Source organism: Phaethon aethereus (assembly GCF_964289735.1).
Source record: "Phaethon aethereus genome assembly, chromosome: 3".
Classification (NCBI taxonomy): Eukaryota; Metazoa; Chordata; class Aves; order Phaethontiformes; family Phaethontidae; genus Phaethon; species Phaethon aethereus.
This window is the reverse complement of record NC_138576.1, coordinates 92,793,873-92,808,314: the sequence shown is the minus strand read 5'-3', so window position 1 is coordinate 92,808,314 and position 14,442 is coordinate 92,793,873. Positions and strand designations below refer to the sequence as shown.

The 14,442-nt window shown below is 36.4% G+C and overlaps 1 protein-coding gene across 1 annotated transcript in view; it reads right to left on the bottom strand.

Moving 5' to 3' along the window:
* CRIM1 (cysteine rich transmembrane BMP regulator 1) overlaps positions 1-14,442 on the bottom strand; it is a gene marked incomplete at its 3' end in the record, with an annotated part of 189,569 nt that overhangs the window by 22,244 nt on the left and 152,883 nt on the right. Inside the window, exon 9 of the mRNA XM_081997721.1 lies at positions 6,269-6,425. Within this exon, the coding sequence (XP_081853847.1) occupies positions 6,269-6,425 (157 nt within the window). The remainder of the gene's footprint in view (positions 1-6,268; positions 6,426-14,442) is intronic.

Here is a 14,442-nt window from a genome sequence, read left to right as displayed (position 1 = left end):
TTTCTTTAAATATGCACAAACTCAGATTTTCCAATTACTAACCTTTGGCAGTCTTAGAAAATAATCACAAACATGATGATTTACTCCTTAACTTTTCACTCTCTAATATACTTTTCTTTTAATACTTGCTTCTTTAGTCTTCTATTTGTGACCAAAATTTTACATTAAAATAGAGACTTGTCTCCCACTACATCCCATGCTTTTGATGGTCATAACAGGATTGGAAGTCATGTAAGGCTTGCTATTTCAGAAAAAAATTGGCACAGTAGCAGTAAAAAACAAATGAACAAATGTACTATACAGCTGCAAATCTAAATAATTTTAGCATCAAAGTAAGACTTGAAGTGAAATGATCTTTCATTTCTTGTAGTACAACTAATTAGTTCCTACCACAATTTTAGTCCTTTGTACTGCAAACTGTTACATACATAGTTATCTTTAAATGTTCTTCATTTCATTCTGTGCAATTATTCGTAAGTTTTGTAGACAGTGACAAGATTAGGGTGTTCACTTCCATTTTTTTTTTTTTTAAATTACGATAGTCTTAAGACTTATTAAACACTCATAATTTAAAAATACCAGCCAAGTATTGTGCAAAATTAAATTACATTCTACATTTAAAACCAGAATTTAAATTGAAGATTATTTAAATTATTATTTTTTCAGGCGTACAAAAATGCAAGGGAAGGATCACCCCAGACAGGGTTCCTAAAACACTAGCATCAGCTTGAAATGAACTTGTTTTTAAAACATCTTTATATTACTCCCAGCTACTATACGATGTCCATTAATATTTGCTGTAATTTAAAAAAATGCTTTTGCTACATAGTTCACACAGAATTTCTAATAAAACTATTTTATGCACACTTCAGTTAAAAAAAAAAGAGAGAAGAGTGTGTTTCAGCTTATCTAAGTACAGAAAACAGAGAAATCTGTAATGTTCCTCTGTAGGTCAATATACTAAACGAGTCATACATACAGGCTAAAAATTACTACAAGCACTGTAATGCTGTGAGAGGTTGAACATTATCTTTTTTATACTGCTTTCTATTCGAAGATGAGACGTGTGGTTCAGCACTAGCCCATGGAGCAGTCCTGACCTGCGTGATGTTTTCACCGACCTCCCACATCTCCTCTGAGCGGGACACGGTATGACGGGGCAGGCAGCGTGCCTTGGGCCGGCAAGTGCCTATGCGAGCCGTTAAATGGTCCATATCTGATTCTCTCAGAGTCAATGTCACTTTATCATGTCTAGGACTTCAACGAATAGTTGCAAATTGCAAGATTCAAAATTTACGTCTTTTTAACTTCAACCTGTTTACTGTTTTTCTTCCTTTTCACTGAATTCTAGATACTATCCATTTCCAAAGATCTGAGTTTCCATTTTGAAGCATATTACTTGGTAGTTTTAGTCCTCCTCAGGTGTAAAAAGTAAGCCTAATAAATCTAGGAAATAAATCCTGTCTCCTTATTCTCTTCTTCAACACCATAAACCTTGCTATTTTTCTAATTTTTTCCTACTTTTATGTGACAGTACCACACAATTTCTTAGACACTGGCTGCTTCCTCCATGAGTTTAGAAAATCACTGGGCCTATAATCATAGGCCTTTACCTATTCTTCTCAGAAACTGAGACATCAGTCCTTTATTACAGGAAAATATTCCAGCAAAATGAAGGATATGATCAATTCCTTTATATAAAGCTAGGCCCATCTATCTTTTTTCTCTTCAGTCCCCTTTGATTTTCATTCAGAAGACTGAACCATTTCTGGGTAGATAGCATTTATGCACGCTTCAGGTATGTCCACACTGAAGAAGATGGCATGAACACCTTTAGATTTCCCCATACAGTCAGTGAGATTACTATTGACCCATACCATAAATTTATTAACAATAATCACCGTAAGTGCTTAGGCACAGGTATCAGCAGGATGATACTCACAGGCCACACAAACTAAGAGACTCTACAGGTCAAGAGGATTGCACTCAAACATAGAAAATCAGCTTATTAAGGTGCAAAGTATATTAGGCCCTATTCTTGGGTTCTTATCTTTCTCATTTTTAGAGATTTTGCCTTTAAGGCCTTTCAAAGTAATTCAGGCACATCTCACCTAATGTGCACCAAGAGGAGGCCCAACAGAATAATTTCAGGTTTTTTTTTTTGTTGTTGTTCAAAAAGGTATTAATGATGATTTAAACTGGTGTGTCAGAGTATAACCCTTAACATCACAGGTCAACTCAACGGCAATCTGAGGGTCATCTTCCAGTTATACATAAGGATCTTCCTCATCTTGGTTTAAAACTTTCTTTAGAAAACCAGTCAAGTCACAATTCATGAGGGAGAGAGATCATGAAAAGTCAGACCTCTCAAACCAAGTAACAAGTTTCTGAATTAATCAAAGTTCATTAATTCATTAATTAATTCAGTTCACATGGAAGAGACAGCTTCGCTGCAGAACCGACAGTACTAAAAATGAGTATAGAAGACAACAGTAAAGAGACACCTTTGCTTAAGAAACGAAAGTAAAAACCAGAAATTGCAAAGTAAAAATATATGTAAGCAAAAGCAAGGGGTGCATCTTTACTGAAAGCTAAGGAAGAAAACAGGACCAAAGAAAATACTGTTCTTTTTCGCAGTTATACATGGCCTGGTCACTAGTGAGGTACACTTAAATTAAGAACATTACTGCCAGTCACACACACTGGGAGCACAGGCTCAGGAATGGAAATGTACTGGCTCAACTTATCTTAAAAGAGTATCTGCTTTTTACTGAAGATTCAGAATTTTGAAGATAAAAAATATATTCAGTTCACCACAGGTTATTAAGGTCTCTGCTATATTTGATTTGAAGTCGTAAAAATACTGTCCTCTTTCCTCTAAACAAAAATTACAGTTTAATATAACCAAACCAGACAAACCCGCTCATTATGTGAAAAAGAGTATTTCTTCCTAAATCCATAGCTGTTGGGAAAGGTATCGTACAACAAACTAAAATAATGCAACGGTAAACTTAACACATTTACACACAAAACACATTAACAGTAAATGTCTTCGGTAAGTCTAGTTCAGAACAATCCTTAGCAGCAGTAGAAAAACATCTTTAACACTTCAGTGTGACATCTACATCGGGATTGCCAGTGAAGAACACCAGTAGTGGCAAACTGAAAGAAACCAAACGGAAAACCAAACTTGACTGTTTTGGATACTGCAGAAAAGTCAAAGAATAGAGTTAGCCGGAATGGAAACAAACACCTAGACCTTGGTTCATGAATACATTCAAGCTATTTCTGTATAAGTCCAAAAAAGCAATGACAAAAGACATTAAATAGACCTTATTTAATATTTATTATTCAATATTTTCCTCCTATTATAACTTTTGAATAGGCTAAAGCAAATGGCCTTTTAATAAATAAATTTATTCATTTATGCACTTGTAATATTAAAATTAAAAAAGCTTTTCCTGTTCCAGGATGAATGATACTCAATCACAGTGAGTAAACAATAAAAATGTTTGTAGTTCATACCAACTGCCTCTGCTTTTATCTAAACATATCCATGCACACACTCCTTGAGCATGTGGATGGAAAAAATCTTCTCAGATTCTGTCCTGATAGCTTTAAGTTACCAACCATGCCACAGACAATAACCTAAGAGCTACAATATGAAAAAAGTATAAACCCCAAGATCTAACAGCCTTAGTGTGGCCTTTAAATACCGCATTAGATTAATCCACTGAGTTTATACACCAATTTGAAGAAACAACCAGTAACTGCGTATTGTTAACGAAAATAGTTTTTAAAACAAATTATAAAACAGAAAAGAAATGTTCAGATATACAGTCTGGAGACTGCTGAGCTTGCATCCTGTACTTGCTACTGAAGATGCTTCATGTATCATGAACAAGAAAGATGGCTTCCTTTGTTCCAAATACAAAAGAAATATATTCTGATGGCCATTATCCAGAATTTTTCTCTCTTCTGTGCAAACGTTCAAAATCAAATTTAAGCTAGCGCAAATGTCTTCAGTGCCCCTCGAGAAATGGTTACGCCATATGAGTACTGTACGGCAATTTCCAGTAAATGCCTGAATAGAGTTGTAAGCTGTATTCCTTTACTGCTGTCATCTCATCCCAGCCACCCTTCCTGCTGATTCCATCACAGAGTTCTCACAGTTTCAGACACCCCAACACCATTTGCCTCTTTGGCTCCCAGTCTCTTAAGACTTTATCTTGGATTTTGTGCCTGCTCAATGGCATGGCTCAAACTCCCTGGATGCTTCCTAAATGATTCTGCATGCTTTGTACTTGTTTTAATTGACTTCACTCCTTTGATCCTTAATGTAAGTAGCTTTATCCTATCTAAAAAACTGAGACATCTAGCCAGCCATTATTTCTGTTCAACCTTTCACATTTCTTTCGTTCTGCTACCCATCTTCAGCCACCCTTGCCTTTGAAGCCACTGGGCAAAAGTTCTGGGGACGACAAAACTGACATCTTTTTTCTGAAACTTCCCTCCTGCTCTATGTTCTCTCACTTGCAAAACTGAAAATAACTCTCAGCCGCTCTTGAAGTCAACATGCCTGAAGACAATTTTATTAACATTTTAATATTAAATTTTTACTTTTCCTCTCTCATCTACTAAACTTTGAGTTTTGAGGACAGAAGTGAAGTTTGATTTAATCTTTGTTGTCTTTCCCTCATTTTGCCTATTTCAATCCTATCACTCTCATTAGCGCCGTTTCCTGCAAAAACGTCTATCATTTAACCAAAGGCAAGCCTAATTCTGTATCTCAAGTAATAGATACAAGATTATATTAAATGGTATTACTTTATTTTTCTGGGCTGCTGTTACATAGATATTTTCAAATTACACTAGGGATGCCTGAAGGATACAAGTCAAGCATCTTTTCTAACGCAGAAAAAAGTGACTCAATGTTTTCAAGGCAAACAAATTCTTCAAACTTTTTTTTTTTGTGGCTGTGTATTGCAGCATATTTGCGCCATTATTGTTCCATGGGATACGGGTCTGCTTTTTGTTTACATAACCTGTTTAGCACCAGGCACGGCGCGAGAGCTGTATGGGCAGGAAGAGGGAGGTCAACCAGCACATGCACTTAAGCGGCACACCGTTCTGCTGCTAAGAATAGCATGAATAGAAATTCTTCATTGGCACCATCTATAAGCAGAGCTGATTAAATCTGGGAGAATGTCACTACATTACAGCTTGATTTCTATTTTTCTAAAATCTCTGGTACCTCTCTGGTCATTCAGGTTCTACCATATTTTGATTCCTTCAAACTTTATTAAAACTGCGCGCTAAAAGAACACATTACACTATAGATTAGTGTTATAAAAACCTGCAGCATTTATGAACAAGTGTCAAACAGAACTCTGAAATGAACCAGAAATTAAAGGAGTATTAATATCAAACACTAAGAGATGTAACGTTAGTAAACTTCATTACAAATCCTAAGGAAAAAAGTTACATATGAACGTTACCTGAAGATTAGCTGCCACGAGGTAGAAATAAAACCGCTGCGAAAAGCAGGCAGTAACATAGAATTAATTTCCCATTAATAATAGAATGTATTGGTAAAATATATAAAGAAGCCACCAGTGTGATTAGCAAGGAATTTCTATGCGACAAAAGATCTGCCCAGGTTTCATCACCTGTCCCACAAATGAATAAATACTGCAAATATTTCCCTTTATGGAGAAAGAACTCTAGCAACAACACAGGTTCTGAACACATTTACCAAAACTGAAATAAGAGATGGTACTGTTCTTATGAATCCTGTAAAGTAACTATCAGAAACGTCTCACTAAAGAGACGTCTCACTAGTCTGCTGTCATAGCAACACTAAAAAACCCTTGAAATATTAGAAAAACATTTGAATAAAATAAATGGGCTATAAAATGAAAGGGTATCACAGTGGAACACGCAAACTGAATTTCAAAAAGCTCCATGCAAAAGACAGTACTTGTAAGCAGCTTTTTCATCTTGTTCATCAAATATTCTTCAAAAAAATTTAAGCACTACTTTGCTTTTACAATCCGCTGCTGTTTTTTTAGTTGCTGTTTCTTAATCCGTTGATCAAAATCCATTTTGAAGAATACTTTAATCTCACATCAAGTAATGACATTTCTATTTTCCTACATTTTCGCCTGCTTTGCCACTAAGTAAACACAAGTACACATGCCTGGATTTTGCATCTTTTCAAAACGTACAGGGACTGTATTAAATATGCTTTCAGAATGAGAATACGTACAAGTATCCAAAGGGACAGTACTTGTCACATACAATGGGTTTGCACTTCTTAGGTCGCGGTCGGCACTGACAGATCTCACAGTTGTGGACGTCAGTCTGGAAGCCGAAGGAACAGTCCAAGGAACAGCCCGAAATGAGGCCGGTGCACAGCTCCTCCCCTGTGAAGGACACATGCAGGTTATCGTAATGTGAACACTGTTTCTACCAGACAAACGCATCTTTAGCAGACTAAATCTTCTGTTCCTTTTTACTTCGTAACTTTTGAAGTGCTGGTAAGCCTTACCTTCAGACTGTCCTAGTTTTAAAACATTCAACAGAATTCTCCAGTAATGACCCAAACCGTATCAGCAGACACTGCAGGATGCCTTCAGTTCCAGTCAAGAACTCGGGCAGTACTACGTAGTACCCTAAACTAACACGATTTTGTGAAGGGATGCACAGCCAAAGGAGTCTATCATCCGTGACACTGTTTGCCTTCAATAAAACATTTAAAATAAGGTATACTTTCAACACATTACATGGCTGTAATAGGTTTCTGTTCAATATAGAGCATCTTTATTTCTCTATTTATTTTTAATTTATTAAAGTTAATAAATTGAATATTTTATTTATTTTAAATAGATGTATTTATTTTAAGTAGAACCGAAAGGCTGGGATATATTAACAACTGTTATTCCTTATGCTGTTTGCTGTCAACTGTTTGGTGATGAAGACCTGCTTTTTAAAAATATAACTGTAATACCTAAGATGTGATCTAAGCTTAGAAATGCTAGACTAGAAGACCTGTCTCTTGAAGTCTCTAACATGTTTTATCAGTCTCTTGTGGCGTTAAGGGAGATGCTGGATTGTTGGCATCTCAATTTCTCCAGTACAGAGATTAATAATGGTCATTATATTCACTCTCATTGGAACGTACTATTTTGAGATGATCAGTTTCTTTTCGTTCTTCTTGAAAAGAAGTGCCAGAAAAAACACTCTTAACATACTCTGGGATACAAAATTCATGTCCTGGTTGCAGAGGTGAGAGGAAACAGAAAATAATGATTTTTGTTACACTAGGGATGCAAAACACAGGAAAAAAAAATGACCATTATTACAATAGCCAATGTAAATCAAAATAGAAAAAGAGGGAAATGTAACTGAGATTCTTCAAGAGCAGACTATGATGGGTGATATCCAAAGGATTAATTTTCAGAGTAATATTCAAAGGACAGCTAATCTCCAGTACAAACATCCACACCACTACAAAATGGTCCTTATACAGAGGGCAGCTGCAGCATGCTCCTCCAGATGTGCTCCTTACTCGAGTTCTGAAGACCGCTTTCCTTTAGGGATATAAACATTTAGGGATGGGGTTTTCCAAAGAGGAGATCAGCACATTGACTCTTTCTGTTCCTTACACTGCTTCTACGCATCTGAAATGCAAAGGTAATTCTGCAAGTCTCTAACATGGTAATGCATGTTAAACAGAAGGAATCTTCGCTTTCCTTAAATGCTTTCTCTTCTGTTTTTGTGATGTTGCACTGAAGTGCAAAATATAACATAACTCACTCACAAAGGCAATGGGTAGACTTAACCAGATGTGGTTAAGCTAAGAGTTTCCTTATCTATTCTGCCAGGTTAATGCTCATTTTGTAAAGAAGTCCTGTTTCTTAGTACCCCAGAGTGAGACTGAAGCCTCACAGAAAACTGGCAAATTCACTGCCTACTTCTGTGGTGGAATTTGGGCATACAAGTGCCACGCAGCCCAAGAGCCTTATTAAACTGAGAATTGTTGTTTGGGATAAGTAGGACAAAGACCATCATCGGGTTCATGGCTCCTACCTCTCCACTTTTATGCAGATTTGGTGTCTGAAGCTAAAAGGGTGCAAGTTTATTTGTCATTCAGAATACAGAAGAAGAAATGCAGAACCTTTCACATCTGGTTCTAGAGGTTGCCTCTGTCAGCACAGTACCAATGCTGCAGTATTTAAACATTTATTCTCTGTCAGATCTAACCTTTGAGGGCAACTGTAACCCTTATCTCAGATGTTTGCTTTACTCAGACACACATATACACAGATCTTAATGGATTCTTACGAGTTTTGGAAGGATAGAGTTCAGGCTGATCTATCAAGAATACCAGATCTTTCTAACATGTAGCCACTCTAGGTGATTTAAAAACACTACAATGCAGAGGAAATTCAGATACTCTGTGGTAAATGGTGTACATGTAATGCAAAAAGAAAGACATTCCTTGAAGCAAGTTAAAATAATGAAAAATTTTGCTTTTTAAGCAGCTTTTACAGTAGGATGTTTGTACAAAATTATTCCCTGACAGAATATCATGATAATGAAATTACCTAAACTTTACATTACGCATGACTTTATAAGGTAGTCATGATTTTTAAAGTTAGGCTTGAACTTTATGAAGAATGTATGGAAAAGTACACATACACTGGACTATCTCCAAGAAGAATGAAGCTCAGTTATGACCTTTGATATGGTGTAAGTTATGATATCTCCTGCTGATGCTCAGAACTGATCAGTGAATAATCCTGGAATTGCACAGGTTGGATTGATCAGAACCATTCATTTTCTGAAGTGCACTTTGTCACAGAGATGAAGTGTTTAGGTGGCTGTCCGTAAACATCAGGCTCATAGAAGACATGTCAAGGAACAAGAAGGTACAAATGCAAAGGGATGGAAGAAATGAATAGGCATCTTAAAATGAAAGGAAAAGCTGGAAGTAAAAATTTTAAAAATCTAAAAGAATAGAAACAAGAAGAACATTTTTGAGTTGGGATATTTCTTATTTGTCTCCAGATTGTGTTACAGACAGCTATCAATGTGCGACACCTTGGTTTAAGTAGGTTGTTACAGAAGATGGCAAAATAGTGATTCCTCAAAGCCCCACAGCCAAATATGTTTTTGTTTTCAATCTTCCATTCTGTTTTGATTACTTTGATTTCGTTAGTGAAACTGCTTTTCAGAGATGCAAAGCAAGTTTTTTTACGTGTGAAGTTAACATACCTTACTAAAAGGGTCAAGGTATCTAGGACAGTGCCGTACAAAGAGGAAGACAGTGTCTCATCCCAAGTAGCTTATGATGTTAAATATACTTAAAACTCAAATAGTCAGCTGACATTAACCAGAAGGCCCAGTCTCAAGGCAATGTCTTCCCTGCTTAATCCTATACACAGTGAGTTGCAAAGTGAAAATTCTTTTGAGGATAAGTGGCCAAGAAAGGAAAGCTCTTCAGAGCCTTGGGATGGATGACTAACCATGGAATGGTCACCAAAGAGGATACAAAATAACATCTAAATCCTGGCTCTATCAAATGTACAGTGAAAGTTTGCTGAAGTCAGTACAGTCACATCTGTGTTATTTCAATGCTATACGAGGACGTCAGGATAATCTACACAGACCTCTCCTGCCAGAGTCTTTCTAATAAGATGCTGAAAACAATGCCTTTTGACAAGATGATTATGACTGAAGTTAACATGTTATACTGAGAGTATGACATTACACGCTGTGGAAATAACTTTTAAATAGTTTTTGAAAAACATTCTCTATGAAGAAATTTAGTGTCATGAAAATCAGAAACTGAATTCTGATCTGCTTTCTGACATCACATCTAACCACCTAAATTTCTTCTACTGAGACATTATTAAAAACATGACAATTACAGGCAGTCTCAAACTGAAGTACCATCTGGTACACATACACATTTTGTCTGCTGCACAGGTCTGTTGAAAACCCTAGTCCACTGTTTTAAACTGAGCATTTTTTTCAGAAAACAGTGAACCATCAATTTTACAGAGCAACGTGTAGCTAAGAGAAAAAAAAGAAAAAAGATTGCAAGCCTAAAGATTCAAATGTGAATCAAAATCAGTGTATGTGATTGTCATCCTGACAAAGTCTCTACAGCTTTAGCTATAGCTTTAAATTAATCATTAATGAAATAGTCACAAGATCATTATGAAAGGATACGAAAAAACAGATTTTCTACAAAGGTTTTGCATTTCAAGTGGCAAATACTGAAGAATAAAGAAAACTAGAATAAAGAATAAGAATATAAGAATATTCTTAATAATTAAGAATAAAGAAAACTCAGTTGTAACGAACTGAGGAAATTTATTATGGCAAAATGTTAGGAAGTTACTTGTTTGGGGGCTTTTTCCACCTGTGCTCAGATAAATTTCATCAGGAACCTGAATCCCAAATCATGGAACATATTTGCAGAGAAGAGATCCAGCCCTAACTGGGCTAATAACTGCCTCAAAAGTATATCAGGGGTAATCAGACACTCTGAAAGAAGAGGACAGGAAACATTTTAAAAGCTAATGGAGAAGGAAAACTACTTTTCAGAGTTTGAGAGAACTGCATTACGCACCTGCATGTCACTGCAACTCTAACAGAATGGGACCGAGCTTCTGATCACATAGTATAAGCCACCTTTATTTCTCTAAATGATTAGTTATAATGACATCACCTAGGGAACTAAACTAATGGTTAGATAGCAGGTAGAAGACTAAAACAGAAACAAAATGATTAATAGGAAACTGACCAACCCAAGCTGTTCTCCGATTATCTGATTCTATGATAAAGGGAAGACATATCTCATTGTGCTGCTTAGGGAAATATCTGTCTGGAGAGTAGATTTCTTCTACATGAGTAGTAGAAATATGTTCATTAATTTTTCTCATAAAACACGAGAAGTCAATGACGTAATGTCAATACAGAAAAGAATCCCTTCTACTGAAGGTTACACAAGGCTTAGGGGGATAAAATAGTAATAGTGCAGTAAAATGTAATATTGAAAATGTGCCACCCATAGGGCATAAACAAGAATTTGTGCTACAAGCTGAGAGTTCAGGCCTAGGATATTGGTTGATTTCAGAATGATACCTAGGTGCTGCGACTTCAGAAAAAGATTAATGTGCTCCTGAATGTCTCAGGCTAATATAACTATCGTTACCACAAATACTTAGTTTTTAATGTGAGGACAGACATTAGCTGAAATACCACATAAAATTCTGGAAGAATTTCAACTGAAGTACAGCGGAAGGCTCGGACAATAACCATGGAAGGGCTGTTTGTCCTCAACCAACGATGCCAGAGAAGGCTCTGGGGAGACCTTGTCGCAGCTTTCCAGTGCTTAAAGGAAGCTTATAAGAAAGATGGTGACAGACTTTTTAGCAAGGCCTGTTGCAATAGGACAAGAGGTAACAGTTTTAATATAAAAGAGGGTAGACTTCAAATAGATATAAAGAAGACATTTTTCACAATGAGGATGGTGAATCACTGGCACAGGTTTCCTAGAGAGGTGGTAGATGTCCCATCCCTGGAAACATTCAAAGTCAGGTTGGACGGGGCTCTGAACAACCTGATCTAGTTGAAGGTGTCCCTGCTCATTGCAGGGGGGTTGGACTAGATGACCTTTAAAGGTCCCTTCCAACCCAAAGTTTCTATGATTGTGTTATTGTCAAAATAGCCTCCTGCTAAGAAGGAACACTCAGTTGAGCGCAAACATGCACCAAATACTTAGAGCAGTGTATCCAGCCCACACAACACTATGAAGTTTTCTTCATGTGCAACCATGACTGCAAAAGCAGCAGCAAAGTCAGCTACCAACAGGTCCACATTTCTAGTGGCAGTTGTCACTAGACCTCACTATACTGGCAAAAGCTATTGCTCTAAACACTGTAGTTCTAACGAACACTTTGTTTTGTATTTTGCAACAACTTAACACATTATATACTGATAACGGATTCATTTGGATCCATTTAATAAGATGCTGTTGGAAAAAAACAAGCAAAAAGGGAACAAACAGTTGAAGATGAATTAAGTCTTCCGAAACACGTTTGTGATTTATTAATGACCAAATATTAGCACCAAGGTTTTTAAGGCTGGTCACCCATTGTCTATCAACTCCTTTTAAATATAGTGGTTTCTTTCTCCCACTTTCTTCACCAACTCACAAACAGCTTCATACAGACAGACTATAATAAAACAATTATTAAAGTTTCCAAAGAACATGATACTCCTTAAGAGGAACCTGTCTGGGATATAGGGGATGGGACAAGACCCTCTGAAGAAGAAAGTCTTGTCTTAAGAAAAGGTGATTACCAAGATATGGTGAGGCTCTACACAGCACACTGCACACAATCTGGTGTTTTAAAACTCTTCTCCACTACATATCTTATTCTCAACACAAACATCAACTCTTATTTTAAAAAGTTGTCGGATCCTTCTAAGAATGAGTTACTGGCTGCTAAAGGAAAGAAAGATATGTACCAAAACCAGCATGTAAGACAATCGATATACCAATGTGACCTACTGTAGTCCAGGGCCCACCCTGCAAACAAGACAACAACAAAATTCTGTCCCAGGATATGCATTGTTAGCAATCTTTGCATTTGTAAGGATTTACTCAGCAGTCAGATATTTCAGATACAACGCAATCTCTTATTCTCAGGTACGGTATCTCAGAGGCAACGTATCTCAAAAGGAATCACAATCTTTGGCCTAAATTCAAACCATCAGATGCATGATTTATTCCTGATTTCAGAGTGCTCACATCCCCATCTTGCATGAACCTATGAATATTTGGGGTGTTATAAAATATTGGTCACAAATCAAACTGAAAAGTAAGCAAAATTCAATCGCATGAATTGCATATTTAGGTCTAAAAAAGGTTTTCTGTTTGAACTTCTAATAGCTTGATTGTAATTCCAGCTAACTCGTATTTAAAAAAAAAGTCTCAATTTCCTTCTTCTAGCATATGTATGGCACATAAAAAACTCTAAGCTCTTAAACTGGGATATTTATGTTTCTCCAATTGATTATTTTACATATGGACACATTGACAATTGTACTGTAAAGACTGAAAGTCATCTTAGTCCAAAAACTTTTGAAAATGCATTCTAGAGATGCATAGCCTGTTGAAATACTTTTAGTTTTCAATCGTCTAATTCACGGATAAAAAATAACTGCCAGAGAATATTAATAGATACTTGACAAGAATTATGTCAGTACTTCAACTTGGCTTAGGCCGGTGTCCATTTTTTGAAAATTTGTGGTTGCTACACAAAGCTAGCTACATACCTTTACCATCATTATTTTCTTGACGCTGAGGCTAGATCATATCAGGAGAACTGTTTCACAGTACCTTTATAATTAAGCACTCCTCAGCCGTCCTCTCGGTGTGGATTGCTACTGCTGGTTAATCTTCAGGGGTGGGGATCTGGGGAGGCAAATTTATGAAGGAGAAAACTAGGTTACTTATCAGTAACTGGAATTCTCTGAATATATTGCCTCCACAGATCCACACTAACCCTCCCTCCTTTCGTTAGAATTAACTCACGATTCACAATAGCTGTGTAAAAATGAAGGGACTGGGCACTGTGATGCTAGAAAACCCTGTTTAAAAAAAATAATCTCATGAGTCCGTTGAGGCAAATTACCTGCTTGTATACTTGCTCTAAACAGCTAGGATTCACATACAACACATGACTTCATGAAAATGGATTTGCAGTGATATCTCAAAGGTGGAATTACTAGAAAATGATCAAGCTTCCACAAACCTTGTTTTTTTTCCTACAAGGCAAGACAAGTGAAGTTCTTATCTTACATTAGTAAAACCAATATATTGTTGTAATCTTCAGAGATACCCGCCAAAGACTTTTCTTCTAGTGAAAAGACAGATAATATTTATTTGGCATGAGTAGTTAGTTCATCATAATTCCATTCTCTTCAGGGAGCATTTCCACTATCTTCCACATGTGTACTTAGAGTTAGTATTTCTATTCTACTTAGAATATGTACTTTTTTCTGATCTAAGCCTTAAAATTTTAAGAAACATGATTCATCCCCAATTTTCCATGGTTGTATTTCATTAGCTGAGGTGTAATATATAATAGCTATTCCCTTTCACGTCACTGCAGAAGGATAATAAAACATCCTGTTTCTGCCATGCCTACAAAATTATTCAAAACTCCAAGATGTGCTCTCCTTGGACTAAGGGAGACTACTTGGACTGTCTTTGTTTTTCTAATTTTTTTCCATGGAATTTGTTGCTAAATCAAGGTAACAATGGGAGATAATTGTTACTAAAACACAAAAGTGTTACATAATTTATTTTACTTTACTATTTTCAGGAATTTTGCATTGTCTGAAGTGTACATTTTGCGT